The sequence below is a fragment of the Salpingoeca rosetta genome, assembly GCF_000188695.1.
Source record: "Salpingoeca rosetta unplaced genomic scaffold supercont1.16, whole genome shotgun sequence".
NCBI classification, from domain to species: Eukaryota; class Choanoflagellata; order Craspedida; family Salpingoecidae; genus Salpingoeca; species Salpingoeca rosetta.
The window spans coordinates 382,430-410,350 of NW_004754918.1; the positions used below are offsets into that span (position 1 = coordinate 382,430).

Sequence of the window (27,921 nt, forward strand, 5' to 3'; positions counted from 1 at the left end):
CAGAAACGTTTACAGCACACCGGGGGGGACTCAGCAAGCATTGACACTGGAACAGTGATGTCAACAGCAAGCACCACGCACTCACACACACACACCCTTGTGTGCAAGCACCACGCACTCACACACACACTTGTGTGCAAGCACCACGCACTCACACACACTTGTGTGCAAGCACCACGCACTCACACACACACACACTTGTGTGCAAGCACCACGCACTCACACACACTTGTGTGCAAGCACCACGCACTCACACACACTTGTGTGCAAGCACCACGCACTCACACACACACACTTGTGTGCAAGCACCACGCACTCACACACACACACACACTTGTGTGCAAGCACCACGCACTCACACACACACTTGTGTGCAAGCACCACGCACTCACACACACTTGTGTGCAAGCACCACGCACTCACACACACACACACTTGTGTGCAAGCACCACGCACTCACACACACACACACACACACACACACACACACACACACCGACATGCAAGCAAAAAGCACACACGCACACACGGAAAAGCCGTACCTCTCAGAATGAAGTAGACATGGGTTCCGTCACCTGCGCACATGCAACCTTTCAGCCATGGATCCTCGCTGGCCCAGGCATCTAGCTCCTCCTCAAGTTCGGGACCCTCTGGTATGCGGATGACACCAGCAAGGCCTTTCACAATCGCGAACAGGAACTAGCAAATGAACGCACAGCGACACGTGAGCTGTGACCCCAACTAATCACCCTCCCAAAGCATCTCCGCACACGAAACGCAGGTTTACCTCAGGAAGCATGTCGTTAAAGTGCGTTGATGAAATGCCACATTCACGCTCGATGTTGATGGTCGTCTTGCCATGCGCCAGGAAGTGAATGACGGCCGCGACAAATGTTCGGTCGCAGATCTGTGCCCTGCGCCGTGTCGGGAGATGCGGTCCAATCCTTTGCATAAGCTCTTCAAATCGGGTTCGAGACATTCGAAAGTCCTTCTCAAACCCATCTCGAAAGATGATTCTGTCCCGAAACTCTCGACTCGGGTATGTTAGCACTCGACGCGCCACACCAACTCGTGTAACTTGGACAACTGCCTGGGCAACCTCACACACCTCCTCCTCCTCGTCCTCCAGCATGGCAGCGAACAGCCACCAGTACCGGGACAAGCGGGACATTTCGGCGCTCTTGGGTCAGTGATGTTGCTGAGTCAGCACGTCAATCTAGGCTTTCCAACAGCATAAGGCACAGTCGGAGGGTGGACAACATACACCACAAGAAGTATTCCAGGATTTCCGCAGATTTGTGCAGAGTTGCGATCGCAGGAGGGAGCAGTAATATTTGCGAACGCATCTTTCGTAATTCTTTAATAACTTTCCAAAGAAAGCCCGATTTCTGCCCAGATTTGCTCTCACCGGAAAGCGCAATTGGGTGCAGATGGTGAATACAATTTATGGTGTCGTAATTGTGATGGCAGGTAGCCACAGCACGTGTGTGCAATGGAACGCACACTGCTGTCTCAACGTGTCACACACATCATGTCATGTCACTGTTGTCTCCACAAGCGAGTCTTGCTCTCACTTTCATCAACACTGACTAAGAACACAGTGTGCTGACACGCAACGTAATAGACAGGCAATGCCGCATCACATAGCATAATATGTGTGTGAGTGTGTGTGTATGTGTGGCGATCCAAGTGACCAAGAGCCTTGCAACTTCAGCCGAGCCTCTGCGTGACCTCCTCTTCGTGTTGTTTTGTCCTGTCCTCCACCACTTCACCCAACCCCTCCCAGCTGTACGCCAGCTGCACGTGCGTGCGTGTGTGTGTGTGTGTGTGTGTGTGTGTGTGTGTGTGTGTGTGTGTGTGTGTGTGTGACGCGTGTGAGTACCTGTGCGTCCCAAGCACAAAGCATGCACCCAGCACAAAACCAACAAGCACAATGCCCCGTGCCAGCGGACAGTAAGCACAATCCTCCTCTCACCTCCATGAGGCGGTCCACGTCGCTCGTCGTGGGCACCTCTGTCTTTAAATACGAATAGCACGCGTCCTCGTTGTCAAGCTGCACACATGCAGCAGAAATGGTGGTGAGGCACATGGTGAGGTCTTGCGTGTAAACATAAAGGGAACACACATGCGAGCGTTGATGTGTTTGTGTGAATGTGCGTGTGAATGTGTGTGTGTGTGTGTGTGTGTGTACGTGCGTGTGTGTGTGTGTGTTCGTGTGCAGCCGGGGGGGGGGGGCTGTGTCACCTTGAGTAACGCCTCTTCATGGTACTTGAGGATGGCCAGGGCAAACCGGAAAATCACCTACGACGGCACAAACCAGGCATCAGTGCGGATTGTCGCACACGTGTCAGCAAATCAGCTCAGCTTCGTGTGCATGTTGACATGAAACAACCACGACATCCACACGAACGCACACACGAACACACACACACACGAACACACACACACACACACACATGAACACACACACACACGCACACGCACACACACACGCACACGCACGCGCGAACACACGAACACACACGTCTTCACACCACGTTGCGCACCTCTCGGCCTTCGAGAAGAAACGCATCCCAGATGATGAACGTGACAAACGCGGGCACCACGTTCACAAACGCAGTCATGAACCTGAAGCAACATGATATGCGCACGTGTGAGGCTGTTGAGGGAGATTGTTGAAGGTAGGGGCACACGCGCGGAAAGAGAAAGGCTAGTGGTGCGACGCGTGATGCAAAGCACTTCCTCCCATCCATCAGCACCAAACGAAAACGCGCGCAGGCGTGCGAATACCATTTAAGGAAGAAGTGGAGGAGCACGCCAGCCGCCGTAAAGTGGTCGTGCAACTCCGGCATATACCGCTTGATCAAGTCTGACGACGGCGTGGGTGATTGAGGGGAACGGTGCGTAAGCACGCGCAAGGTGGCGGCATCAGTCGATACAACGCATGAACGCAGGGGAGGAAGGATGGATGGGTGCGTGGGTGAATGAATGAATGAACAACACAAACCCTCAGAAACGCAGAACAACACACTCACATTCGACACGCACACGCACATACGATGCACACAAGATAAACACACGTAAACGCAGATGCATACCTCCAAGAACGTCCATGTCGATGTGTGCCTGGAGCAGTGGGGCGCAGTAGTAGTTTGCGGTCATAATGTCCTCCACAATCGCCGTCAGCGCCCAGAACGCATCCTCCTCCTCAAGTATCAGCAGCGCAAACGCAGCAAGCTGGCCCAGGCCCTGCCATGTTGGTGGTGTGGGGTGTGAACAAGCGTTAAGCACAGAGGTTACTGGTGCTGCTCGCGCACACACACACGCACACACACACACACACACACACACACACCCTCTCTTGTCTCCACACAACAGCATCTCGCTGCACACCTGGCAGTATCCGACGCGGGGATTGTGCCATCCAAACGCGCGCAAAATGCGATCAAGCGCAAGCAGGAGCGGCTGATCCTTCGTCTGTGCGTGTGAATGTGAATGTGTGTGTGTGTGTACGTGTGTGTGAATGTGTGTGTGTGTGTGTGTGTGTGTGTGTGTGTGTGTGTGTGTGGCAGTGAACAACCGCCAGAGAATTAGCAGTCTTCTCGGAATTAGCAGCTTCAATCCCTTCACGCACACACAAACAACCACTCAAACGAATGATTGCTCCCACGACACAGACGCCACACCTGGAAGTGGATGTTGTTTGGGAAGGTGCGCTGCAGATCCACGTCAATCTGTTCCGCCTGCGGGAACGGCGTGCGCGTTGTTCCCTTGTACTCGAGCATGCGTTGGTAGTAGCCGGGCTTTTTGAACTGCCCCGCCAAAACAACGCATAATGGGGAGTTGGGGATTAGAGGGGATTCGAGGGGACGGGAAGAGGAGTGATGATTGTGTGAATGCGCACGTGTAGCAAGGAGAAAATGGCCAAGCGTTTGCCAGCAGCAACACAACGCAATAACACACACGCACACACACACGCACACACACACACACACGCACACGCACACGCACACGCGCACGTACACACACACGCACGCACGCACACACGCACGCACAAACACACAAACACACTGACAGACAAAGTTATAGCACCACGCGACAACATGTGCAAAGCGCACCCTTCTGATTGCGTGTGTGCGGAGGCGAACGATGCAGCGCCACATGGATACGCGGTGCTCCTCGGGAATGCCAACGCGGAACAGCCATTTCTGCACACGGGCGGTGGTGTGGACGTGTACACGGGCGAGCGTGAGAGTATTGCACAGGGGCGGGCGTGTGGAATCAGATGTGGTTTGAACTTCAAGCGAACACAGGAAGAGTGCATTCACAACCCCGCGCTTGAAGGCAGGCACACACACACACACACGCACACACACACACGCACACGCACACAAACACACACAAAAAAAACACACACACACAAACACACACAACGAGCTGTACCTTCTCCATGATGTGCTGTCGGATACGGTCCACCTCTGAAGGCGCCACGCTCTCGTGCAAATTGATGTTGCGCACATATGCGCTCAGCTCATCCCAACTGTTGCATGCGTGCGCATACGAATGCATTGAACAGAACAAATGGGTGGAGAGTGAATGATTTGAAACAGACGAGTCAGACGAAATGCTTGCAAGATTGCAGGAATGCATGACTGATGCCATTTCACACACATAAAAGTGAACATGTGCACACAGACACACACGTGTACGCACACACACGCACACACACACACGAACACACACACACACGTGTACGCGCACACATACACACACAAACACACACACACACGAACACACGCAGTTGTTTGCGTGGAAAAGAGGGAAAGGTACGAACGACCAAGCATGCGATGGTGTGATGTTGAAACGTACGCCGTTGAGTGTTCAAAGTCCTTCAGTGACAGCGCTGACGCTTCCAGCAATACAGAGTGCTGCCAACAAGACACAACACCACATGTGAAATATGCAAGGGAAAGCATGAGCAAAGACAAACACGCAAGGCAACGCAATCTACTGAGCGCGTACACACAAACACACACCTACACGGCACACACACACGTACACACACACACACACGCACGCACACACACACAAAACAAAATGACACGGGCGCACCTTGTCGACAAAGGATTCTGGGAGCGCGCGCTGTGTTGGTCTAAGGTGGCCACAGTTGCCATCGGCAGCAGAGGCGGGGCCAACGTGTGTTCGCACGTGCATGCGGTAGAACCCATAACGGTCCACAGAATACTGCGGGACACCAGGGTCGCCGTCAGCTGCCCGTGATGTGATGGTGATGTGATGGTGGTGGTGATGGTGGTGGTGGTGGTGGTGATGACGACAACACGATGAGTCGCTCGCGAACAAGACACAGAGACACTTGCATGGCGGCAGTCGTATCTGTCCACGTAATCATTCGGTAGCGATCGCAGCACTGTCACTCCTTCGCTCCACACCATCCCCACCACTCCCCATCACTACTCCACCGCTCCCCACCACCATTGCAACCACGTACCGAGGGCGGACGATCCCGTGACGGAAAAGCATTTGCGCTTCAAGAGTTCGGCGGCGTCGCAGACGACAATGGAACCGTCTCCAGATCCGCTGCCGCTCACAAGCACCGCACCTGCACACACGCACAGGGACACACCGGTGGCCAAGGAAAGGGATTGAGCTGTGGTCAATCGAAGGACAAAGTAGCCTCCATCATGTACACAAACACACAAACGTACACACACACACAACACGAAGCACAACACACACACACACACACAAATGCACACATACACACACAAATGTACACACACACACAAACACACACAACACGAAGCACAACGCACACACGAAACACAACGCACCTGCGCCTGCGAAGCAGCGGACCATGTCTGTGTGAAAGGAGATTTGCATGAGCGGCGCGTGCGTGCGTGCGTCCCACGCATATGTCATGCCCTCTTTCGTGCCCACCCACACGTTGTCGGCGTGGTTGGCAACGGCGGTAATGCCCGTGCACTGCAGCAGCCAGGACAGCGCCATCTTGCGCAATGCAATGTCATAGACAAAGAGGCGAGAGCTCACGTGGCTGCCGCACCACACCTCCTGCTGCAACCCAAACGTGAACGAGTGGACAGAGAGATCGGCGTCCGAGAGGAGAACATGCAGCTGCGCCTCGACCACAGGCAGCGGCTGCTCTTCGCACATGTTTGCGCCAATCGCCACCTCCATGTGCTGCGGGTGCTTGTGCTGTATTCTCGGTGGCTTGTGGTGCTGCTGCTTCTGCTTGTGTTGATGGTGTTGATGGTGGTGTTGTTCTTGTCGCTGTTCTTGTCGTTGTTGTTGTTGTTGGCCTTGGTGTTGGCGTGTTGCGTGTGCCGGAGGGGCTGTGTGGTCACCACCTGCAGTGCTGCTGGCGCTGCTCACACTGCCGGTGGTGTTGGTGGAAGCAGCATCGCTCGTGGTGTGAGACGACGATGATGAAGACGACGGCGACGACGACCATGGTTGCTGTTGTTGCTGTTGTTGCTGCTGCTGTTGCTGTGATCGCGCTGCTGATGATGACGATGCTGACACTGGTGGTGATGATAGTGACCCCACCACCATGCCCTGCGCCCGCCCGTGCGTCTCTGTCGGCGCAGCCAATCGTGGCTGGTCCATTGGGGTGTCGAACGCGGTTTCGGGGGGAAACCAGTCATCGAGGACGCAGATGAGGTCGGACGGGCGGTTGGTTCGCTGCGGTCGCGGCGACTTGAGGTGGGCCATGCACTCCTGTGGCAGCATGGCGTTGAGCAGTGTTTCGCCCGTGCTGATGACGATGAGTCGGTTCGTAAAGCGGACGCACGCCGCGTATGGGTTGTCGCGCGCGCACTCCTCTGGTGCCTGCAGGACAACGGAGCAGATGGGCAGCAGGGTGTTGGCATCCCACGCCGTGAGGCCGAGGTCTGATGAGCATGTCCAGAAGCAGCAGTGTGCTTCGTCGTAGACGATGGTGCAGATTGGAGCACCGGACTTGACCCGGCCGATCAAGGTTGAGCTGCGCAGATCCGCGTCCACGGAGATGAGCTGCCCGTCCATGTGTCCGACCAGCAGGAACTGTCGATCGGAGCTCAAGCACATGCTGCTTGGGCGGGTGTTTGTGGTGAGTTGGAACCACTGCTCGTCTTCTTTGTCTGCTGCAAAGAACGTCGATGTGGATTGCTTCTGGTGCACCGTTGTCTTGTGCAACTTGCCGTCTGCCGTGGTGAACCACACCCAATAGCTGCTGAACCTGTATGTGTATATGAATGTGTGAGTGTTTTTGTGTGGAGTGCATGCGAGTGTGTGTGTGAGTGTGCGTGTGTGAGTGTGTGTGTGTGTGAGTGTGTGTGAGGGGAAGTGTGAGGGGGCGTGTGAGTGAGTGAGTGAGAGTGAGTGATTGTGCACGTGTGTGAGTGTGCGTGTGTGAGTGTGCGCGCGTGTGTGTGTGTGTGTGTGTGTGTGTGTGTGTGTGTGTGTGTGTGTGTGTGTGTGTGTGTGTGTGTGTGTGTGCATGTACATGTCATTGTGTGTATACATGTGCGTGTGCAACAGTTTGAGCCACCACTGAACGGTTCAACAGTTCCTCTTCTTCTTCTTGTTCTGTTGTTCCTTTCAACATCATCCCCCACCCCCACCCGACACACACGCACGCGTGTGCAACGCAACGTCTCACCCGTGGCTGGCGACAGCAACATCTTCGATGGTGATCTTCTCCTCCTCCTCCAAGCACTTGTGGATCTTGGAAGCAAACATGAAGATGTGTGTTGGGGGGTGGGGAGGCCTTGCAGTGGCTTGGTGACGTGCGTGGCTGGGTGATGTGCAATGATGACTTACACTCGCCTCCAAACGCCTTGCTGCCCGTTGCTGCTGCTGCTGGTGTCCTTCCTTCTGCTCCAACCAACGTCAAATTTGACCTGCCACTGTTGGATAGCAGGGCAAATTTGACTTTGTTCAATTCTTGCGTGTTGTGTTGTGGAAGGACTTCTCTCATGTTGTGTGCGCTTTTGTTGCGCTCCCATCCCTCCATCCCCCTCCTCCTCCTTCTTCGTCTTCCTGCCTATTGGCACGATGGAGCAAGTGTGGAACACGACAGTGTCCACGGTGCTGGACTGGTGTGGCGGCGATGAACGCCTGCTGTTTACTGTGTTGTTCTTGCTGGGTTCCGCAGGCACGTTCTACCTCGTCAACCTCGTGTTTGCTGTCTTCTACTACTTTGACCTCTTCCCAAACAAGCGCATCCCGTACGTATGCTTCGTGTGTCTGTGTGTGTGTGTGTGTATTGTCAGTGTGTGTGTATTGTCAGTGTGTGTGTGTGTATTGTCTGTGTGTGTGTGCGTGTTTGCGTGCATGAACACTTTGTGTTTACGTGTATGTACACTTTGTGAGTCAGTGCGCATGTACACTTTGTGAGTATGTCTGCCTGTCTGTGCATACAGTATCTTGCATGAATGCACGTGTACGTGCTTGATTGATCTGTGCCGGTTCCCTTGTCCCCACCCACCCCTCTCTTCCCACCCCCAAACTGCGCTTCGCCTTTGTGCTGTGGTCATCAACGTGACTCATCTACTTGCTGTGCCCACATGGATATTTTTGCAACGCCTTGCAGGCGCCCCCTGGGCATCAAGCCCGAGTCCCCGCAGACGATCCGCAAGGCGCTGATTCACGTCAACGCCGTCATCCTCTCCTCACCAATCGGCATGTACTTCCTCTACGATCTCTACAAGTGGCGCGGCATGGATATGACGGCGCCCCTCCCCGGCTTCTGTGAGTTCCCCAATGCAACATCGAGCAACGTTTGGTTTGCAGCGCTTGCTGTCCCGTGGTCACACTGAGCTCACCCCACGTTCGCCTTGCCTCCTTTTTGCCGTGACATCATCTGCTCCTCCATACAAAGGGAAAACGCTTGGCTACCTCGCTGTCTCGCTTGTCGTCGAGGACACCCTGTTCTACTGGGGTCATCGCATCCTCCACCATCCAAGCATCTACAAGCACATCCACAAGGTAGGTGTGTGTGTGTGTGTGTGATATCGTTGGAAGTCCTGCGTCGAGGCAGGTCGCGTGTAGTTGGGTTGGACTGGCGATTGGCAATGTCGCAATCTCACCCTCTCACGCATCTGTATCCACGTTTACCCGTTCCACCAAACTGTGCACAGCAACACCACCAGTTCCATGCCTGCGTGGGCATTGCTGCGCTGTACGCGCATCCCATTGAGGAAGTGGTTGCCAACTTCATCCCAACATACAGCGGCTGCCTCATCTCTGGCTGCCCTCTCTCCGTCATGGTGCTCTGGTGTGTGTGTGTGTCTGTGTGTCTGTGTGTCTGTGTGTCTGTGTGTGTGTCTGTGTCTGTGTCTGTGCGTGTGTCTGTGTGTCTATGTGTGTATCTGCGTGTGTGTGTGTGTGTGTGTGTGTGTGTGTGTGTGTGTGTGTGTGTGTGTGTGTGTGTGTGTGTGTGTGTGTGCACTCTACATGTGTCTGTGCGTTTGTCCCTACATGCCTGTGTGACTGTGCTCACCGAACAGCCTGACGAACCACCGTGTGCCCACTTCTCACCTTCACCTGCGCCACCACAACCATTTCAACCATTTTAGGAGTTTTCTCCGCCTGTGGGAGACGGTGGACGCGCACTCCGGCTACGCCTTTGACTGGTCACCCTGGAACCTGTTCCTCACCATTCAGGTACATTGCGTGTGTTCATGTGTGTTCATGTGTGTGTGTGTGTGTGTATGTATGTGTCTGTGTCTGTGCCTGTGTCTGTCTGTCTCTGTCTATCTGTGTGCGTTGGCCTCCGCATCCCCGTTTCTCGCCACACACACACACACACACACACACACACACACACACACACACACACACACACACACACACACACACACACACACACACACACACACTTTTCCTTCAACGCAGGGCGGAGCGGAGCGCCACGATTTCCACCACTTCCAGAACAAGGGCTCGTACGGCTCATTCACCAAGGTAATGCACACTCTTTCGCGCGCGGCCCTGTGCTCCTGTGCTGTGCGCTAACACACACGCCCGTGTCCGCGTTCCACAAACCAACCAACCCCCTCCCTTCCCCGGCAAACCCACCCGCCTTGCTCATCAACTTCCCCATGCCATGTCACGAACCCCACCACAACTGCGCAGTTCTGGGACTGGGTGTGCGGCACGGATGAGCCGTACTACCAGTGGCGCCGTGAGAAGAAGCCTGCCATTGTTGCCGCCCTCAACAAGGCAAAGGCCCTCTAAAGGCAGGCTCCATATGTGCATCCTCCTGGTGAAACTTTGGTTTCCTGATCGTGTGTGTGTGTGTGTGTGTGTCTGTGTCTGTGTCTGTGTGTGTGTGTGTGTGAGTGTGTCTGTGTCTGTGTCTGCGTGGCTGTGTGTGTGTGTGTGAGTGAGTGTGTGGGTTTGTGAGTGTGTGTATGTCTGTCTATCTGTGATGCGCCAATGTGCGTGCTTGTAGGACTGCGAGGATGTTTGGCTTCATGTTCCCCACCCCATCTCCTGCAGCTTTCCGCTCCTCTCCTCTTCCCCAGGCCCCTTGCTCTCCTTCCTCCTCCTCCTCCTCCTCCTCCTCCTCCTCCTCCTCCTCCTCCTCCTCCTCCTCCTCCTCCATCTCCATCATCCGATATGCTTGCTTCTCGCGTTTTCGTGCTTTCCGACGACTATTTTGCTTTTACACGAGGGCGAGGTCCCCTCGTTACTGAACCAACTCAACCACAAGCAAGGAAGGGAGGATGGAGGGAAGGAAACAAACAACAAGGAAACAACAGAGGCCAGAAAGGAAGGAATCTCATGGGGCTGATGATAAGCTAGTCCATATGCGTAAGGGCACGCACGCACGCACGCACATTTTGGGGAGGGCAACTCAGTTCCAGGTGGACGTCTATGCAAGTAACAAGCAAGGCGTGCAACTGCAGCGGTCGACAGCCAGCAGCAACAGCAACCGAACAAACGAACAAACACATTTACCCACGAACCAACCGAACAAACCAGCCAACGGATCACCGAGCGAACAAACAGCATCATTTTCGATTCGACTTTTCCTTGTCTTCAAGCCATTCCAATGCGCGCTGTGCAACATCTGTGACGCGAGGCACGTCGTAGTTCTGTGCTGCATAGACGCCAAAGGCGCCGCCCAGCCCAAGGCCAGCCTGCTCACCGTGTTGCGTGGTCAAAGTATGTGTGAGCGAAACACATGCAAAACAACCTTGCGGTGTCACATCACGCTGCTGAACTCAAGAACGAAACAAAACGCACTGTCGCACTCATGCACACGCACACCACACACACACGCACGCACACACACGCATTCAGACTCATCGGTCCACCACTGCGCATGCACCTACCACAAGGGTGAACAAGCGGCTCATGTTGAGGGGTTCGTGTCTGTGTGCGTTTCTTTCGCGCAGTTGCTGCTCCTGTCAACAAACCGAGTGCGGTTGTGGAGGATTTGTTGGCATCTTTAATGAATACTCGCAAGAGTTGGTCAGCTGCGCACAACGGCTCACAACGCAGCGCAACCATGTTGACAAGGCGAAGACATGCATGCCAATGCGCGAGTGCCCCGCATGCCAGCGCTGCCAGCGCTGCTGCCAGTACGAAGGACAACGCGCTTCTTTTGCTGATGCGCAAAAGCAACGCAGCGCTTGCTTGGTTTGCTTCGTAGCCATTTCGACAACAACACCTTGAGGTGGCGGTGGTGGTGCTTTTTGAGCCGACACCCGTGATTTTTGAATGGACGAGTGTGATCACACAACCAGATGGCACAACAAGATCACAGCTACGTGTTGACAAAGGACATGATGGTGAGAAGCAGGAGGAACACTCAACGTGGCAGCACGCGCAGCACGCGCAGAAGCAGGGGGATGGCCATGTTGGCGCAGCTTGCGCTCCTGACCCTATGCTGTGCGCTCGGCAGCCACGCGCTGCCACCAGGCATCTACAGGGAAAAGGTCAACCAGTATGACCCTGTTGTGGTAGTGACAGACATGCTGTTTCTGTCCGAAGACACCTTTCTGTACTCGGAAGAGTTTGGCCTCGTTCACATCTGCCAACGCAGCAACGGCGACCTCATCAAGGAGGTTGGTGTTTGTGTGTCTGTGAAAGTGTGTGTGTGTGCGTGTGAAAGTGCGTGTGTGTGTGTGTGTGAAAGTGTGTGTGTGTGTGTGTGTGTGTGAGTGCGTGCGTGTGAAAGTGCGTACTTGTTGATGTTGCGTGTGCTTGTTTGTGTTTTGTGTGTGTGTGTGTGTGTGTGTGTGTGTGAAAGTGCGTGTGTGAGTGCGTGCGTGTGAAAGTGCGTACTTGTTGATGTTGTGTGTGCTTGTTTGTGTTTTGTGTGTGTGTGTGTGTGTGTGTGTAAGTGCATATGAATTTACCTGTGCGTGTGTTCCTGATCACCACTATGCCCGCCTTCCTTCCTCAACCACCCGAATGACCACCATGTCCTGCTTTGCCATCGCACAGACATACATTGACCTGACGAGTGTCACGGACGGCGGCGGCAACAAAGGCATCCTGGACATGCAGCTTGATGACGACTTTGAGAACAACCAACAAGTCTGGATCTACTACAGCCGAAACACCGTCTCGTAAGTCTCACATGCGTGCGTGCGTGTTTGAGCGTGCGAGGTGGAAACACGATGCAGCTTGATGCCCGCCACAGTGTACACACACAAGCGCACAATGCTAACGAGACTGATGACACACATGCACCATATGCACCGTATACACCCAGTGGCCCTGGCGATGCTGCTGGGGACACGAATCGCGTGTCGCGGTTCACGCACCACCACAACAGCGGCGGGCTCACCAGCCGGCTGGACATCAACTCCGAGGTTGTGGTGTGGGTCGACCCAGAGGGGTATCCGGACATCCCCGTGTCGCTGCACTGGCACTACGGCGGGCAGCTCACGTGGGGGCCCGATGGCAAGCTCTATTTCTCCCAGGGCGACAAAATGATCGACCCAAACTGGTCCAGCGATATCACCCACTTTGCAGGTGCGCACCGTGTCCGCGCGTGTGTGTCTGTGTTGTGTGTCTGTCTGTCTGTCTGTCTGTCTGTCTGTCTGTCTGTCTGTGTGTGTGTGTGTCTGTGTATCTGTGTGTGTCTCTCTCTCTGTGTCTCTGTGTCTGTGTGTCTGTCATCTACATTACAGACTGTTTGTCAGCGGCCGTGTTCGTTTGATTCGCCTTCCACAGCCTTTCCAACTCACGTCTTCCACACACACACACACACACACACACACACACACACACACACACACACACACACACACACACACACACACACACACACACACACACACACACACACACACACACACACACACGCCACCCCATGCGCCCTCCTCCTCATGATTCGCAGGCTGCATCATCCGCATGAACAAGGACGGCACGTTCCCTGCCGACAACTACGGTGCCCAGAACGGTGGCGCCCCTGGCTGCTGGGGTGCAAACGGTCTCCGCTCTCCCTGGCGCACGACGTGGGATCTGCCCACGGGGCGGTACATCATCGGCGATGTCGGTGGCAACGACCAGGTCGGCCGCTTGCCGTGACACGTGTGTGTATGTCTGTCTGTCTGCCTGCCTGTCTGTCTGTCTGCCTGTCTGTCTGTTCACATTCGCCGTCTCACCCACCAACCTCCCCCCCCCCCTCTCCAACCTGTCTGCATCGTGCAACGCGCGACAGGACACGGCAGTGGAAGAGCTGCACATCTACAAACCGGAGATGGGATTCGTCAACTTTGGCTGGCCGCACTGCGACGGCTCAAACTGCGAATACACTCAGCCAAACGTACGTCTGCGTGTGTGTGTGTGTGTGTGTGTGTTGGGGGGGTGGCTGTTGTGTCTGTGTGTGCCTATGTCTGTGTCTGTGTGTGCCTATGTCTGTGTGTGTCTGGCTGGCTGGCTGTGTCTGTGTGTGTGTGTGTGTGTTGGGGGTGGGTTGTGTCTGTGTGTGCTTATGTCTGTGCTTATGTCTGTGTCTGTCTGTCTGTATGTCTGTGTCTGTGTCTGTCTGTCTGTCTGTGTGTCTGTGTCTGTGTCTGTGTCTGTCTGTCTGTCTGCGTGTGATGCACTTGCTGTGATTGCAGCCCTGGCGAATGTGGCATTACACCCAATCCATCCTCCTTCCCCGTCTTCCCAATCACCACCACCACCACCACCACCACCAACACCCTCACCACGATTGCACTGCCACCTCCACTTTTGGCACGACCAGAACAAGTACCCTGTCCGCGAGTGGGCGCACAACGGCAACGCGGCTGCCGTCATTGGCGGCTTTGTCTACCGCGACACGATGCTCCCGCCAGAGTTCAGGGAGGCCTACTTCTTTGGTGCGTATGTGGATGAGCTCTGTGCGTGTGTGTGTGTGTGTGTGTGTGTGTGCGTGTGTTTGTGTGTGTGTGTGTGTCTGCTGTGTCTCTCTCTGCCTGTCTGTCTGTCTGTCTGTCCGTCCGTCCGTCCGTCCGTCCGTCCGTCCGTCCGTCTGTTTCGCTGAGCTGAGTTTGTGCTTGTTTCTCACACAATTCACACCGCCGTCATTGCGACCACCTACTCAGCTGATTACGGGCAGGGCTGGATGCGCTATGTCAAGTTTGATGCCAGTGGACTCAACATCATTGAAGACAAGCTCTTTGACGAGAACCCAGGCCCAACCACAACCATGGAGGTGTGTAGCGATCGTGCTGCTACTGGTGCTGCTGCTGTGGCGTTTCATGTGTTGGCGTGCTCGTAACAGCATACACGTAGTCTCGCCGTAGCCCTGGCCGTTATTCCACACTCATACATACACATACATGCATACACATACATACACACACATGCACACACTTGCATCCACAAACAAACACATTTGCATCCACAAACAAACACTCACTCGCACACACACACACACACACACACACACACACACACACAGCTTGCGCCTGACGGGAGCATCTGGATGGCGAACCTGTATGGAGAGATCTACCGCTATTACAGCGATTACATGGAGCCAACCACACCGCCAGCAACAACTGCACCGGACGGCGCTACCACAGAGGAACCAACGACCACCACCACAACAACAACCACAACCACCACCTCAACAACAACCACAACAACCACAACCACAACTACGACCACAACTACGACGCCGCCTGGCCCCGCTGTCCGCCTCTACTTTGAAGCCGTTCCAGCGGACTCAGTCTCGGTGAGCGCACCATGCTCGTTTGTGTGTATCTGTGTATCTCTGTGTGTGTGTGTGTGTGTGCGTCTGTGTGCATGTGTGTATGTGTCTGTGCGTCTGTGTGTCTGTGTGGTTGGACCATTGCTGATCATGGCATTTACTGTGTCTCACGGTCACCCACATCCACAATGACTGCCTTGTGTTGCATCTTTACAGCACATGCGGCTTGACGGCAAGCTGGTGGAGCTGCCCTATGTCCTGGACACATATGTCGACGCATACCACATCATCGAGGTGCGCAACAACAAGAGCGAGAGCGAGAAGCGGCCAAGCAACTTTGCTGCGCTTTTGTTTTGCCTAACTCGCCACAGCTCGTGCAAACACACACACACATGTACACATACACACACATGCACACATATGCATGTCGTTGGTGCCAACCATTCTTCCCCCCCCCCCGTGCGCGTGTCGGCTGGCAGGCGATTGATGACCGCTGCGATACGGGCAGTGGAAACTTCTTCCGGTTCCGCGGATGGAGCTGGGGTGGGCCAGACCGGCAGATTGTGCGGGTACGTTCACCGTTGTCATTGGTTGTCGTGATGGTCATTGGTGGTCGTCATTGGTGGCTGTGACGGTGGTGGAAGTCGCGTTGGCTGAGGATACAACGTGTCTGTTGGCTTGTGGTGCGCAGCAAACTCGGTGTTGTGTTCGTTCAAGCTCATTCCTCCTTGCCCTGATGGCTGCTGTGCGCGCACCCATGTTCACGTCGCTTTGCTTATGTTGTTGATGGTGGTTGTGTGTTAGGTCAACTCTGTGTGGCGACATTGGCGGCTGTTTTACAACAACAAGGACGACCCGAGCCAGTACAACTGCTACAAACTGGCATAATTCTTGTCGCATCTCTGTGCGTTTGTGTGGGTGGGTGTGTGTATGTGTATGTGTATGTGCGTGTGTGTGTGTGTGTGTGTGTATGTGTGTTTGTGTGTGTGTGTGTGTGTGTGTGTGTGTGCGTGTGTGTGTGTGCGTGCGTGTGTGTGCGTGCGTGCGTGCGTTTGCGTGTGTGTGTTTGCGTGTTTGTGTGGTTGCTTGTGTGCGCATCTTCATGTGTGTACGTACATACGCCTGTCTATATGTGCGTGTTGTGCTCCTTGCTCCTCTTTCCTGTTTGCCATTTCTTTTTTTTTCTTTTTTTGTCTTGATGCGCTGTGTGAAGAAGCGTGTGGTGGTATTTCTTGAGTGCACCTTTTTGCGTGCCTGGTTCCCTTTCCTTTCTCGACCGCGTGCGCATGTGACTGCTCGTAGCTAATAAACCTGCATAATACGTACGTGGGAAAGAACAAGAACAAGATGAACAACAAGAAGAAGCAGGGAAGCGTCGCGAGATGTGGGACGCTGTGCACCACACGCACACACAAACACACACACACACACACACACACACACACACAAACAAACACAAACACAAACACACACACACACAAACAAACACACACACACACACACCAACACACACACACACACACACACAAACACAAACACAAACACACACACACACACACACACACACACACATCCCAAACCTGATGGCCAGTTCGCCACGCAACGCCACTGTGACGACACAAAAATTCCATCAAGTCGGTTACAACTGCTTCTTGCTCGACTTGACTTGGTTGCTTGACTTGACTTGACTTGGTTGGTGGTTGTGTCGGCGGGGTTGTGTGTGCTCGTGCGTTGCCATCATCATCCTCAAAGAAGTTTGTGCTGCCGATCCTCCATATTCTTCTCTCTCTGTGTTCATTCCATCACACCATCATCACAGCTTGCTCACTGCACCTCCTCTTGTCTTCTGGTTTGGTTTGCAGAGGGAAGGGACAACATTTTCACACACGCGCAGCCACACACACATACACATACACACACACCCGCGCAAACGCTCCCTCTGCCGCAAACGAAAAGTTCGTCATCATCACCACCATGGAGAGGATCTCGGCTGGTGTTGAGACAAGCGTCCTGCACAAGGCTGTGCAAGCCAAGGACTACGACCGCATCCGGGAGATTATCGAGAACGACGAGGTAGCAATCGCACATGCAACATGCATTGGATGCATCGGCTCACGTGCCATGGTTGTTGGCTGTGGCGCGAGTTGTTGCCAGACGTTTCCTGTCGTTCGCTCACCACCTCATATATCGCTGTCGGTACTGCAGGAAGACATTGACTACGTGAACATCCTCGGGCTCACCCCGCTCATGTCAGCCGCGGAGATTGGCGATCCAGGTCTGTCAGATCACGTGGTGACATTGCCTATGGCTTGTTTGTGCACCTTTGCTTCCTAGCGTCACTCGGTACCGATCTGCCTTGCATATATGTGTGCATGTAAGTTTGTGTGCATGTGTGTGTGCATATGTGTGTATGTGTGTGCATGTGTGTGTGTGTGTATCGCTGTACCTCTCTCCTACTGCTTCTCCTCGTGCCGCTCACCCCTTCCCTTCTCTCACACCCTCCTCCCCCCCCCCAATCTTTAACCAATTCGCCATCACCACGTGCACCACGTGCAGAGACGGTGAAGCTGCTGCTTGGTCTCGGTGCCCGCAAGGATGCTTTTACCCTCAGCATGAAGACGGCGCTCATGTTTGCCGCCGCCAAAGGCAACGTCGAAGCGGTCAAGCGCCTTGTTGAAGGTATCACATTATGCGCATGTGTGTATGTGGGTGTGGATGTGCCTGTCTGGTTCTGTTCCTGTGCTTGTGTGTTTGTTTCCTTGTTTACATACTGTGGGCAATGTTGCTTCCGCACACCTCTCCAACCCTGTTCTCACGCGCATCCAATGCCATCATTTGCACCATATCATGCAGGTGGTGCGGACATTCATGCTGCTGACAAGGGCGGCGTCTCCGTCCTGCACCATGCCGTGGACTCCGAGTGCGTGCATGCAACCCGCAACTTTGATACATTGCTTGCTTGCTTGCTCGAGTGCCAGCTCGCACACCCGACACAACACAACACCACACACACACACACACACGCACACACAACCCACGTCGGCGTGCTCTCTGCATGTGCTCACACTCCACCTCCTCTTTCCTGTCGTACCCTGCTGCACATTGACGCTCGTCACTCTTGATCTTACTTCCTGCTCTCCCTCTCATGCACACACACGCGCTCTCTCATTCTTCCGCTTCCTTCGCCTTGATCGAAACGAGACAGGAACACGGAAGTGATCACAGTGCTTGTGAAAGCGGGCTGTCGCGTGGAGCAGCGTGACATGAGCAACGGCTGGACCCCACTCCTGCGCTGCGGTGTGTATGTGTCCTTGTCTGAGTGTATGTGTCCTTGTCTGTGTGTTGTGTCTGTCTGTGTGTGTGTGGGTGTAGGTGGGCGTGTGTCTGTGTCCTTGTCTGTATGTGTGTCTGTGTCTGTATCCCTGTGTCTCAGTATTCTTGTGCCCCAGTATCCCTGCCTGTCTGTAGTTCTATCCGTCGGTTTGTCTCTCTGTCCGCCTCTCAATCTCTCACTGTTTTCCGCAATCCCACGCACCCACTTCATCACTCACTCGTTATCTGCTCCCTGGTACAGCTGCAACGCTGGGCCGAGTGGACGTGGCGCGCACGCTCGTGCACTTGGGCGCAGATGTCAATGCCGGCGACTTCTCCGGAACAACCGCTCTCATGGTGAGTTTGGTCGTGGTCGTGGTGCGCGTGTGCTTTGCTGGGGCGTGTAAAAGCTGACTCGTCTGCTGTGCTGGCCCAAGGCTGACTCGTGCTGTCAATCTATTACACACTTCATGCACCAGACCTCACCCAATCTGTTCCCCCCTCCCACCACTTCCAACTGTCCACACAGCTTGCCACGAACCATGGCAACGTGAAGCTGGTGCGGTATCTGCTGACTGCGGGCGCAGACAAGACCATCACCACCAAGCACGGCAAGACCGCATACGACTTTGCCCTCGCCAACCGCAACGAATCGCTCAAGAAGTTGCTGGACCACAACGCTCCCCCACCAGACGAGCTCACAGCCAAGCCCGCGGCAAAGGCATCCGCCTGAGTCCACCACCACTACAGACTACCACGCCCTGATTAGCTGTTTGCATCGAATGCATGCCCTTTTTTTTGCTGGCTGTGCCGGCAGTTGCTTCTGGCCATGGTCATTGTTCCCATTTCGTTATCGTTGTTGTTGCTGGCGTCATGGTATTCTGGTGCTTGTGATTGTCTTTGGTGCCGCGTACTTTGCGTGCTGTATCGCTGTTGCTTCTTAACTGATGAGTGTGTCTGTCTGTCTGTCTGTCTGTCTGTCTGTCTGTCTGTCTGTCTGTCTGTCTGTCTGTGAATCTGTCTCTTTGTGTTTGCGTGCGTCTGTACTGATGGTTGGTTCGCGTGGCACTGCTCCCCCCCCCCGTCTCATCGTCCCTGCCTCTACTTCCCCCCCCCCACTCCCTTTGTGTGCGAGTTTTCTGCTTCCTTTCTGAATCGAATGCATTTAACGTTGCCTATCGGATCCAACAACCCTCTCCCTCCCTCTTACCACCAAGTCAAGTCACATCTAAGTGAAACAAACCGCAAAAATGCAAGTCCCAGCAACCGAACACGAAAACACAATGCATCGGCGCGAGAGCACACAAGGCACATCAGAGGGGTGGTGCATGCGTGTGGCTGCTCTTGCGTTGCCATGTCTCGCGAGCAGCAACTGCCTCGCCATCATCATTGGTTTCCATTGTTTGTGCTGTCGTCACTCTCTGCATCACCAACGTTCTTCGCACCATCACCATCAGGGCATGCCATGCCGGCATCGAAGCATGCGCCGAGTGCAGAGCACAGCTGTTGCGTTGGCAGCTGCGTGCGATAAAACTTGCTTGGCTTCTTCGACCGACCAAAACGGAACGCGCCTGTGGACACGAACATGTGTTTGCGGGTGAGCAAGCGGTTGGGTTGGGTTTGTATGGTGTCAGCACATGCACACACGCACACACACACGACGTACTGATGTATTCGCGCGCCTTTGCTTCCTTGACGCCGGAGAGGGCCGCCACACGAGATACGGGCAGCGCGTGCACATATGACAGCCCGAGTACAGTCTGCAGCCGGCCCTTGCGAATCGTGGGGTGCGTCGTGTACCTGTGTGTGTGTGTGTGTGTGCATGTGTGTGTGTGCATGTGTGCGTGCGTGCGTGTGTGTGTGTGTGTGTGTGCATGTGTGCGTGCGTGTGCGTGCGTGTGTGCGTGCGTGCGTGTGTGTGTGTGTGTGTGTGTGTGTGTGTGTGTGGTGTGTGTGTGTGTGTGTGTGTGTGTATGTGTGTGTGTGTGCATATGTGTGTGTGTGTGTGCATGTGTGTGTGTGTCACGATACCGATAGGATTAGGTGAGAATGAGAACGATGGTGGTCTGCAGCGGTGACAAATGGAACGAAACTAGCAAAACAGCAGTTGTGCAGACACGGACGCGTGCGTGGATACCGATATGGGCGGGAGAGGAAGCGGTGAAAGTGCGTCTTATCGCTCGCTCGCTTGAGCGTCAGGCCCACGCGCGGCGTTGTGTACACGCGCACGTCTGTTCACATTCATTCATCCACGTCACGACAACAATGAGCAAGGCAATAGTCGATGCGTGCAGACATGTATGCATACACGCGTACAAACACACGTACAAACGCACGCACACAAACGTACATGCGTGCGTTTACAGATGTTGAGATTCGTGAGACCTGGGTGTGCGCCGTCGGCAAAGGGGACGAGGGTGAGGTTTGTTTCGGGGCTTGTGGCAGAGGAGCCATCAAGTCGAGGCACCTGCCGCAACCACAGCATGAACAGGCGGGTGCATGAGCACGAAATCCTTTGGGTACACACACACACACACACACACACACACACATACACAAACACACACACACAAACACACACACAAACACACACACACACACACACACACACAGAGTTCATCGTACTCGGGTTGTAAAGTGCGCGTCGATGAGGCCTTGGATGGACGGCGCATCAAAGCAGCGGAGCAGGTGATCCACAACACAGCACGACCCTGAACAGCAACAACAACAACAACAACAACAACAACAACAACAACAACAACAACAACAACAACAACAACAACAACAACAACAACAACAACAACAACAACAACAACAACAACAACAACAACAACAACAACAACAACAACAACAACAACAACAACAGCAGCAGCAGCAGCAACGACGACGACACATGTGAACACGCACGCGCAAGCAAACGCGATGACCCCAGCAGTGCGACGTCATGACCCATCCCACCTCATACAAGTGAGAGCACTGCTTCTGCACTGCTGCACACCTTCGATGGGGCTGAGGGAGGGCAAGTGCGGTGCTTTGGTTGGCACGGATGGCAGCTCTGCAATGCTGCGGATCAGAAACCCGCCATACGCCACGCCGCTATCCGCCTCCTTGAACCCAATGCAGATGTCAAGGCCCTGCCATATGTCATATCACGCAAACAGCAGGTAGAACAAGCATGCGGTTGGAGCGTGGCGAGGTGTGGTGACGTGGGGAGCGTGTGCAACGCAGGTGCAACGCGGGTGTACTGAGCGCACAGGGCAAACATGTTGGCATCTACGGTGGATACTTTGTAGGTGCCGCCGTTGAAGGATTTCCCTTTGCTGTGTATGTGAGCATGGATGGATGGAAAGGGAGAGATGAAGTACGTGGGGTGAAGGGTGGGTTGAGAACATTGGAGTTGCTCGTAGACGCGCTGCTGGTGTCCGCTAACCTTGGTCACAGTTGAACAGGTCTCGCAAAGCACAGAAGCTGCACCAACGCCACACACACACACACACACACACACACACACACACACACACACACACACACACACACACACACACACACACACACACACACACACACACACACACATGCGCACCTGTGGAAGTACCAGCAGCCGCCATGCTGTTGGTTTGTGCTGGAGTGCGTGAATGGATCGGGGTGCTTTGCTGAGTTGAGGTACGCTTCCACCTCCAGCAGGACGTGTGGGCGCCCGTTGATCATCCACATGGTCTTGGTCAGCAGATGGTGCCCCAGCTTGTCCAAGATGGTCCACGCCTCTACCATCACATATGAAGAAGCCCAGGCGACAAGCTGCAAGTCAAGGGAAGCTGGGAAGGCAAGGAAAGCAAAAAGCACATGCATGCACATGCAAGCGCATGCAGGGTGTTCGCAGGGTGTACGTGCTACCTTTCTCGGATGCCGCGGTGCGCAGTGCCTGCACGCTTGCCTCCACCTCACTGGCCATCGTCTCAGTTGTCTTGTTCGTGGCCAAGCTGAATGGACTGGGGAAGGACGACGTGTTTGTGCTGCGCAAAAAATAAAGGGGAGGAGGACTTTCAAGTCATCAACTCATGCCGACGCATTTCACTCAAGCACACGCTCACTATGGTTGTCTTGCTGCCTTCTTGCTGTCTTGGCTGAGTTCGTTTACTTGCTCGCAAGCGCATCGTGATGGCTGGACAGGCAATGTAAAGTTAGAAGCAATAAAGGAAGGAAGTAAAAGAAGCAAGGAAGGCCCACTCTTATTCACATAGCCTTTAAACACACACACACACACACCGACAACAAGAAGAAGAAGAGAAAGGCACGGCTCAAACAACAACAACACAACACACTCATCACCGTCACCCATCTTCACCCATCTTCACCCATTGTCACACCCGACGCCACGTATCCCCAAACATAGGTTAGACGGCAACAACGCTGCGCTTGAGCTTGCGGTTACGGCGCTTCTTCTGGCGCCGCTTCTTCTTCTTCGGCGTGGGCTCTTCCGCCGCCGCCGCCCGCGAAGCCTCGTGCCTCTCGTCATCATCCTCCTCCGCATCCGTGGTCGTGGCCGTGTGCTCGGAGAGCTCTGTCGCGCCCTCATCGTCGTCATCGTGGTGCAGCAGCCGCAGTGCCGTGCGCGTCTTGCTGCTCAGCTCGTCGCCATCGCCGTCGTCCTCCTGCTGGTCCTCCAGCTCGTCCATCGCGGACTCGTCGTCGTGCGCGTGGTGCTTGTGCGCCTTGCTGTGCTGCTGTTGCTTCTTCTTCTTCGAGGACGATGCCTTCTTCGCCTTCTTGCTCTTCCTGGTTGTGGACGCCGTGTCGTCGTAGTCGTAATCGTAATCGTCAGTGGCGTCGCTGCCGGTGAGGGCAGGCAGATCGGCTGCCACGAGCGACGTGAGCTGCGACAGCGCCGAGTCCAGGGCATCCGACTCCAACGCAAGCTCCCCGTGCTCATGCTCGTGCTCGTGCAGCATGGACGACGCCGACTGCAGGGCGTCGATGTACCGCTGGCGAAGGTCATGCAGCTGCGACAGCTCCGTGCGGACCTGCTGCAGCGCCGTGCGCACCTGGCGCGCCTGCTTCACCTTGGGCACGCCTTGCATGACGCGCTGAACCACGCGAGCGGCGGCGTTGCGGTGGTGCGCGTGCTTCCTGTGCAGGTGGGTGCGCAGGGCACGCGCCAGCACCTGCGCCTTGCGCTTGAACATGCGCATGACGCAGTCGGCGTAGCGCAGCGACTGCTGGGCGTGCTGCACAACGTCCTTGCGGCGGTGGCGCACAAACTCGCTGCGGTGCGGCTGCACCTCGTCCAGGCGCAAGATGAGCTTCTCCACCTGGTCCACAAACCAGAGCGTGTTGCGGTAGCCCCACGGGCGCTGCTGGTAGGCGGCGGTCATCTTGACCAGCTCCTGCTCCAGAGAGCGCAGCTGGCGCAGGGAAGCGGCAATCTTCTTGGCCCGGCGCACGGAGGGCACCGCGCGCATGAACCGCGTGATCACGAGCGCGGCCCCCTCCCGCTCCGCCATGTGCTTGGCCTTGCGGTGGGCGCGGTAGGCGCGCTGGATGGTGGTGGCGGCGCGGTTGTAGCCCCGCATCAGGGCGGCCTTGCGCATCTTGGCCAGCTTCTGCTCGCGCAGGCGGGCCTGGCGCGCGCGCTCCTGCTCCTGGGCGGCCTTGCGGCGGCGCTGCGCCTCGTAAGGGTCCATGCCGTACATCATGCGGGCAAACGGGTCCATGCTGCGGTACAAGTCCTCGTCAGCAAACTCCTCGGGCTCCACCTCCACCTCGCGTCGCTGAGGGGACCGCGGGGAGCGGCGGGGCGCCCGGCGCTGTGGCATGGCGTATGGGTCCTGGTATGCTGCTGCTGCTGGTGGTGCTGGGGGTGCCCTGCGCGTGCGGCGAGGCGACACTCCAAACGGGTCGGAGTAGAAGCCTCCGCTGCCTGGGAACGCAAACATCGTTTGCTGTGCTGTGCTGTGCTGTGCTGTGCTGTGCTGTGCTGTGCTGTGCTGTGCTGCGCGTGTGAGATCGGTGCGATGCGGCGGTGGTGGCTGTTTTGCTTGGTCGATCACTCGCTTAGATGTTCGCTGGGATCAGGTGTGTTCGCTCGGATTGGTCGTTCGCTCGGATCAGGTAGGTAGCTGGCTGGGTATTGTCTCTTGGGTGCTGTTTGGTTGGCTGTTGTTGCTGGCGTGAACTTGGAGAAAATGAACGGTGGAGCGGTGTGATCGTGCCATGTTCTGGGCTGTGTTTGGCAAGGCGATCAGCGGCAGGCAGGGCTTGCTTCCTCTGATCATCACCGCCCATCTTGAGAACTGATGACACGCTTGCGTCGTGGTGTGACGTGATGGCAAGCTGCTGGGCGGTGGTGGCATGTTCTGGTGTGTGCCCGTTCTTGCGGGAAGCCGTGTTTGCAACCATCGCTGGGGATTGCGAGATTGATCTGGCAACGTGCAGAAGCAACCAGCAAAAAGGGGGTGTACTTGCAAATTGCAGTTGGCGCAAAGTCATTGTTTTTTGCAACGTGTGGTTTTTGCGCGCGGTGGGCATCTTCGCTGTGCGCTCGCTGCTTGCTTGCAAGCACAAAGACAACTGCGCACAGATCAAAGGATTCAAGGTGCCTCTCCCACCACCTCCGCCTTTCACTGCTCTATTGTTGCTGACATTGTGCCATTCAGCTATTGGTTCATTCATGGGAACACAGGCAGAGGAAGCGAGGTCTGTGCTAAGGTGCAAGCAAATGCAGCAAGATAAGAGAATGGGTTGGAGAATGGAAGGCATGAGGCTGAGGAGACAGGCTGTTCAGGCTGTGGATGTAGCTGTGGATGTGGCGGCCAACTCAAAGTGAGAAAGTAACATAACCCAAGGACATTCGAAGTTGGCAAGCAGAGCAGTTTCAGGCAACTGCTGCTTGAAGGCTTGAGAGGGAGGGATAGCAAGCAGCTTCGGTGGTTCAGGGCGAACACACAAACACCACAACGTCGCCAAGACACAAAGTGAAGCGACTCAACCAGAGGCGCAAGGATGTAGTCAAGCGCGCCGCCGTGCCAACGTCGCCAACGCAGACAAAAGGGCTCGCGCAGTGAACGGATGGGCGCGTCCAGCGTGTGTGGTGCGAGCAACCTCGGAACAGCTGCAGTTTTGCAGTGCACAGGGAGCCACCACCACACAGAATGAAGCAGGGCACGCACGCGTACACGTATGCAGGCATGCACCACCCACGCACGCACGCACATTTACAAATACAGTTACATTACATACACAGACACACACTTACACGTCTATTATACACACACACACATGCGCACACACACATGCACACACACACACACACACATGCGCACACACACATGCACACACACACATACACACACACACACACACAAAGTTGCCCGTCGCTTTCATTGAAAGACAAAGTCTGAGACCGGTTGCCGGCCAGGAAGTGGGGGCAGGTACGTGCGCACAAAGACGCCAGCCGTGCGTGTGAGGTAATCCTTTGAATCAGCGCAGATGTGCTCGTCGTCCATCAAGCCCAGCAACACAAACAATCCCAGCAACATCAGCATCCCAGCCAGTGCCTGGAAATGGTGAGGAAGCAAAGGGGAACCACGCGTGAATGCATGCAGAGGGTACGGTTGCAGTTCTAGTTGGCAGTGTGATGTGCAAACGGATGGCTGGATGGGGCACGTTGGGCAGCATACAGACGAGTGACACGTGACACGCACGCCAACCAATCAACAAATCAATCAAAGAAGAGTGTCCAAGACAGCAGTACAATTGGCCTTTCAACTGGCCATCAATGTGCTGCAAGACGCACAATGAAATAGCAAGGAAGAATGCACAATGACACCTGTCAAACACACCAGCCTTGTCCAGGAACAGCCGTTACTGTTGCGCACAGGATCAACAAGGTGCTGCTGCTGCTGTTGCTGCTGTTCCTGCTGTCGTTGCCTGAGTAGCTGCTGGTTCCTGGCGCGCAGCTCCAGGTTCTCGTCCCTCACACGATCCAGCTCCAGCTTCAAGCTGCGCACAATCTCCTGCAGCTTCACCAGCTTCTCCCTGCTCTGGGGCGACAAGGGCGTCTTTACGACATGCGTCGTCCGCGTCGTGTGGTGCGTATTGTGCATCTCGGTGTACTCTTCCTCCAGCTCGGAGATGGTTAGCGCGGGAGCAGAGACCCGTCGCCCAAAATCAAGCCCCACTGGCCGCTGTTGCCGCTGTTGTTGGCTGTTGTGTTCCTTTGTCACGGGCGTTGTCAGCGTGGATGCAGAAGACCCAAGCCCGTCATCGTCCTCATGCCCCACGTCTCCCTGTCTCTCACCTTCCTTCTTGTGTGCCATGGCGTTGATGCGATGGTGCCCATCAAGGCCATCGATGAATTCCATGTGTGGTGTCATCACTTTGCCATTGCCTGCACGCATGGTGCTCTTGGGCTGCTTCACAAACTGCTGCCCAGCCTGGCTGGCAGTGCCGTTGACATTGGGGATAGCAGCGTCGTCGACTGTAGCAGAGCTACCGTGCGCATCTCCCTTCTTGTGCTCTCCTTTCCTGCCCTTGTTCCCTTTGCCGCGTCGACCCATGATGACTTGATGGCTGGTTCGAGCTTCTTTTCGTCTTGCTCCTGGTCTCCGCTTGCTGCTTGCTTGCTTCTTGCTTGGCTTCTTGTTGGCTTTGTTTTGTGGTGCGAAGCCTGACGATGGTTATGTAAAATTACCATGACTTGTCGACAAGGCAAGCTGGAAGGACTTGCTCTTGCTTGCAGCGACAGCCTGCTTGCTGCAGTTGACTGGCTTGCTATCGTGAATGGAAAAGCCGCTTGCTTGACTGGCTTGCTGGCGTTAACTTTGCCGTCACAACGGTAGGGATTGATGTTTATTTATCTTGGTGGTGTGCGATCAACGCACAGGGCAGAAGCAGGCGCTCTCGTTACAGTGCTTTGCACGAACAGCAGCCACAATGAGAGAACACAAGGAGGCGCCAGTAACCAGTGCCGCACAAGCAGTGGAAGGATCGTTAAGCATCCACAATGGGTTCAATTATGGTATCAGCCAGAGGAATCGTTCAAGAGGAAACAAGTCAACAAGAAGGGAGCGGAAGCCGGCCTCGCACGCGCTCACAAGCTACACATGGCTTTGACGCGCAGTACATGTATGCGGGTATTTACTCGTAGAACATCCTGTCTTCGTCATCGAGCGGGTGGATGCGACGCGATCTCGCATCCCGCAGCAGCCACTCCATCACCGCACAGATGGTAGTGGTTACAGCAGCGCACGCGCCTGGGATGGGGTGTATGAGTGTGTATGAATGTGTGTGTGTGTGCGTGTGTGTGCGTGTGTGTGTGCGTGTGCGTACGTGCGTGTGTGTGTGTGTGTGTGCGTGTGTGTGTGTGTGTGTGTGTGTGTGTGTGTGTGTGTATGTGTACGCGTAAGCAGGAGGACTGGCTTTTCCTGAAATGC

The 27,921-nt window shown here is 55.1% G+C and overlaps 11 protein-coding genes across 11 annotated transcripts in view; 3 read left to right on the top strand and 8 right to left on the bottom strand.

Moving 5' to 3' along the window:
- PTSG_12531 (uncharacterized protein) overlaps positions 1 to 1,171 on the bottom strand; it is a gene marked incomplete at both ends in the record, with an annotated part of 15,647 nt that extends 14,476 nt beyond the window's left edge. Inside the window, 2 exons of the mRNA XM_004992413.1 lie at positions 543 to 699; positions 788 to 1,171. Coding sequence (XP_004992470.1) covers positions 543 to 699; positions 788 to 1,171 — 541 coding nt within the window. The remainder of the gene's footprint in view (positions 1 to 542; positions 700 to 787) is intronic.
- A 258-nt stretch (positions 1,172 to 1,429) lies between these two features.
- Positions 1,430 to 7,820, bottom strand: PTSG_07058 (uncharacterized protein). The gene is made up of 15 exons (XM_004992414.1): positions 7,679 to 7,820; positions 5,853 to 7,255; positions 5,510 to 5,620; positions 5,113 to 5,270; positions 4,870 to 4,928; positions 4,444 to 4,540; positions 4,119 to 4,208; positions 3,687 to 3,812; positions 3,394 to 3,477; positions 3,099 to 3,249; positions 2,791 to 2,869; positions 2,547 to 2,628; positions 2,245 to 2,301; positions 1,976 to 2,053; positions 1,430 to 1,797 (listed from the first exon to the last, which is right to left on the bottom strand). The coding sequence occupies exons 1-15, from the start codon at positions 7,756 to 7,758 to the stop codon at positions 1,711 to 1,713; spliced, it is 2,742 nt and encodes a 913-aa protein (XP_004992471.1). The 5' UTR covers positions 7,759 to 7,820; the 3' UTR covers positions 1,430 to 1,710.
- A 152-nt stretch (positions 7,821 to 7,972) lies between these two features.
- On the top strand, positions 7,973 to 10,765 carry PTSG_07059 (uncharacterized protein). Its single transcript, XM_004992415.1, has 7 exons — positions 7,973 to 8,246; positions 8,612 to 8,769; positions 8,900 to 9,006; positions 9,159 to 9,295; positions 9,597 to 9,684; positions 9,916 to 9,981; positions 10,153 to 10,765. The coding sequence occupies exons 1-7, from the start codon at positions 8,074 to 8,076 to the stop codon at positions 10,252 to 10,254; spliced, it is 831 nt and encodes a 276-aa protein (XP_004992472.1). The 5' UTR covers positions 7,973 to 8,073; the 3' UTR covers positions 10,255 to 10,765.
- A 268-nt stretch (positions 10,766 to 11,033) lies between these two features.
- PTSG_12532 (uncharacterized protein) lies at positions 11,034 to 11,381 on the bottom strand (the record flags this gene model as incomplete). Its single annotated transcript, XM_004992416.1, has 2 exons — positions 11,034 to 11,162; positions 11,358 to 11,381. 2 exons carry the CDS (start codon positions 11,379 to 11,381, stop codon positions 11,034 to 11,036), a joined length of 153 nt encoding a protein of 50 aa, XP_004992473.1.
- Positions 11,382 to 11,613: 232 nt separating this feature from the next.
- On the top strand, positions 11,614 to 16,503 carry PTSG_07060 (uncharacterized protein). Its single transcript, XM_004992417.1, has 11 exons — positions 11,614 to 12,092; positions 12,475 to 12,599; positions 12,746 to 13,008; positions 13,376 to 13,548; positions 13,700 to 13,804; positions 14,231 to 14,345; positions 14,571 to 14,680; positions 14,930 to 15,202; positions 15,395 to 15,472; positions 15,658 to 15,747; positions 15,983 to 16,503. The coding sequence occupies exons 1-11, from the start codon at positions 11,772 to 11,774 to the stop codon at positions 16,064 to 16,066; spliced, it is 1,737 nt and encodes a 578-aa protein (XP_004992474.1). The 5' UTR covers positions 11,614 to 11,771; the 3' UTR covers positions 16,067 to 16,503.
- A 242-nt stretch (positions 16,504 to 16,745) lies between these two features.
- Positions 16,746 to 19,533, top strand: PTSG_07061 (uncharacterized protein). Its single transcript, XM_004992418.1, has 8 exons — positions 16,746 to 16,812; positions 17,041 to 17,251; positions 17,384 to 17,453; positions 17,735 to 17,857; positions 18,032 to 18,098; positions 18,384 to 18,475; positions 18,753 to 18,847; positions 19,020 to 19,533. The coding sequence occupies exons 2-8, from the start codon at positions 17,153 to 17,155 to the stop codon at positions 19,221 to 19,223; spliced, it is 750 nt and encodes a 249-aa protein (XP_004992475.1). The 5' UTR covers positions 16,746 to 16,812; positions 17,041 to 17,152; the 3' UTR covers positions 19,224 to 19,533.
- A 113-nt stretch (positions 19,534 to 19,646) lies between these two features.
- Positions 19,647 to 22,503, bottom strand: PTSG_07062 (uncharacterized protein). Its single transcript, XM_004992419.1, has 9 exons — positions 22,385 to 22,503; positions 22,074 to 22,254; positions 21,777 to 21,810; positions 21,489 to 21,624; positions 21,116 to 21,201; positions 20,876 to 20,957; positions 20,628 to 20,721; positions 20,157 to 20,290; positions 19,647 to 20,061 (listed from the first exon to the last, which is right to left on the bottom strand). The coding sequence occupies exons 1-9, from the start codon at positions 22,440 to 22,442 to the stop codon at positions 19,877 to 19,879; spliced, it is 990 nt and encodes a 329-aa protein (XP_004992476.1). The 5' UTR covers positions 22,443 to 22,503; the 3' UTR covers positions 19,647 to 19,876.
- Positions 22,504 to 22,608: 105 nt separating this feature from the next.
- Positions 22,609 to 24,886, bottom strand: PTSG_07063 (uncharacterized protein; the record flags this gene model as incomplete). Its single annotated transcript, XM_004992420.1, has 2 exons — positions 22,609 to 24,479; positions 24,679 to 24,886. 2 exons carry the CDS (start codon positions 24,884 to 24,886, stop codon positions 22,885 to 22,887), a joined length of 1,803 nt encoding a protein of 600 aa, XP_004992477.1. The 3' UTR covers positions 22,609 to 22,884.
- A 247-nt stretch (positions 24,887 to 25,133) lies between these two features.
- On the bottom strand, positions 25,134 to 25,777 carry PTSG_12533 (uncharacterized protein). Its single transcript, XM_004992421.1, has one exon. The coding sequence runs from the start codon at positions 25,699 to 25,701 to the stop codon at positions 25,156 to 25,158; it is 546 nt and encodes a 181-aa protein (XP_004992478.1). The 5' UTR covers positions 25,702 to 25,777; the 3' UTR covers positions 25,134 to 25,155.
- PTSG_12534 (uncharacterized protein) lies at positions 25,771 to 27,160 on the bottom strand. Its single transcript, XM_004992422.1, has 2 exons — positions 26,329 to 27,160; positions 25,771 to 26,043 (listed from the first exon to the last, which is right to left on the bottom strand). Exons 1-2 carry the CDS (start codon positions 27,043 to 27,045, stop codon positions 25,867 to 25,869), a joined length of 894 nt encoding a protein of 297 aa, XP_004992479.1. The 5' UTR covers positions 27,046 to 27,160; the 3' UTR covers positions 25,771 to 25,866.
- A 163-nt stretch (positions 27,161 to 27,323) lies between these two features.
- The window catches only part of PTSG_07065 (uncharacterized protein), a gene marked incomplete at its 5' end in the record, with an annotated part of 2,388 nt that continues 1,790 nt past the window's right edge, over positions 27,324 to 27,921 (bottom strand). The window contains one exon of the mRNA XM_004992423.1: positions 27,324 to 27,741. Within this exon, the coding sequence (XP_004992480.1) occupies positions 27,626 to 27,741 (116 nt within the window). The 3' untranslated portion in view covers positions 27,324 to 27,625. The remainder of the gene's footprint in view (positions 27,742 to 27,921) is intronic.

What these genes read in the sequence shown, in the direction of transcription:
- PTSG_07058 (XM_004992414.1), bottom strand. Translation starts at nt 7,758, where the DNA reads ATGTTTGCTTCCAAGATCCACAAGTGCTTGGAGGAGGAGGAGAAGATC. An exon ending in GACTTTGAACACTCAACGGC is followed by an intron (nt 4,541 to 4,869) that starts GTACGTTTCAAC and finishes CGCATGCAACAG; the next exon opens with TTGGGATGAGCTGAGCGCAT. An exon ending in CCCGCGTCGGATACTGCCAG is followed by an intron (nt 3,250 to 3,393) that starts GTGTGCAGCGAG and finishes CCAACATGGCAG; the next exon opens with GGCCTGGGCCAGCTTGCTGC.
- PTSG_07059 (XM_004992415.1), top strand. Translation starts at nt 8,074, where the DNA reads ATGGAGCAAGTGTGGAACACGACAGTGTCCACGGTGCTGGACTGGTGT. An exon ending in TTCCCAAACAAGCGCATCCC is followed by an intron (nt 8,247 to 8,611) that starts GTACGTATGCTT and finishes AACGCCTTGCAG; the next exon opens with GCGCCCCCTGGGCATCAAGC. An exon ending in TCTACAAGCACATCCACAAG is followed by an intron (nt 9,007 to 9,158) that starts GTAGGTGTGTGT and finishes AACTGTGCACAG; the next exon opens with CAACACCACCAGTTCCATGC.
- PTSG_07060 (XM_004992417.1), top strand. Translation starts at nt 11,772, where the DNA reads ATGGCACAACAAGATCACAGCTACGTGTTGACAAAGGACATGATGGTG. An exon ending in ACGGCGACCTCATCAAGGAG is followed by an intron (nt 12,093 to 12,474) that starts GTTGGTGTTTGT and finishes GCCATCGCACAG; the next exon opens with ACATACATTGACCTGACGAG. An exon ending in ATGTCGGTGGCAACGACCAG is followed by an intron (nt 13,549 to 13,699) that starts GTCGGCCGCTTG and finishes AACGCGCGACAG; the next exon opens with GACACGGCAGTGGAAGAGCT.
- PTSG_07061 (XM_004992418.1), top strand. Translation starts at nt 17,153, where the DNA reads ATGGAGAGGATCTCGGCTGGTGTTGAGACAAGCGTCCTGCACAAGGCT. An exon ending in CGCGGAGATTGGCGATCCAG is followed by an intron (nt 17,454 to 17,734) that starts GTCTGTCAGATC and finishes CACCACGTGCAG; the next exon opens with AGACGGTGAAGCTGCTGCTT. An exon ending in GACCCCACTCCTGCGCTGCG is followed by an intron (nt 18,476 to 18,752) that starts GTGTGTATGTGT and finishes TCCCTGGTACAG; the next exon opens with CTGCAACGCTGGGCCGAGTG.
- PTSG_07062 (XM_004992419.1), bottom strand. Translation starts at nt 22,442, where the DNA reads ATGGCCAGTGAGGTGGAGGCAAGCGTGCAGGCACTGCGCACCGCGGCA. An exon ending in TCAACGGCGGCACCTACAAA is followed by an intron (nt 21,625 to 21,776) that starts GTATCCACCGTA and finishes GACATATGGCAG; the next exon opens with GGCCTTGACATCTGCATTGG. An exon ending in TTCCTCTCCCGCCCATATCG is followed by an intron (nt 20,291 to 20,627) that starts GTATCCACGCAC and finishes ACACACACACAG; the next exon opens with GTACACGACGCACCCCACGA.
- PTSG_12533 (XM_004992421.1), bottom strand. Translation starts at nt 25,701, where the DNA reads ATGTGCGTGCGTGCGTGGGTGGTGCATGCCTGCATACGTGTACGCGTG.
- PTSG_12534 (XM_004992422.1), bottom strand. Translation starts at nt 27,045, where the DNA reads ATGGGTCGACGCGGCAAAGGGAACAAGGGCAGGAAAGGAGAGCACAAG. An exon ending in GCTGTTCCTGGACAAGGCTG is followed by an intron (nt 26,044 to 26,328) that starts GTGTGTTTGACA and finishes CACCATTTCCAG; the next exon opens with GCACTGGCTGGGATGCTGAT.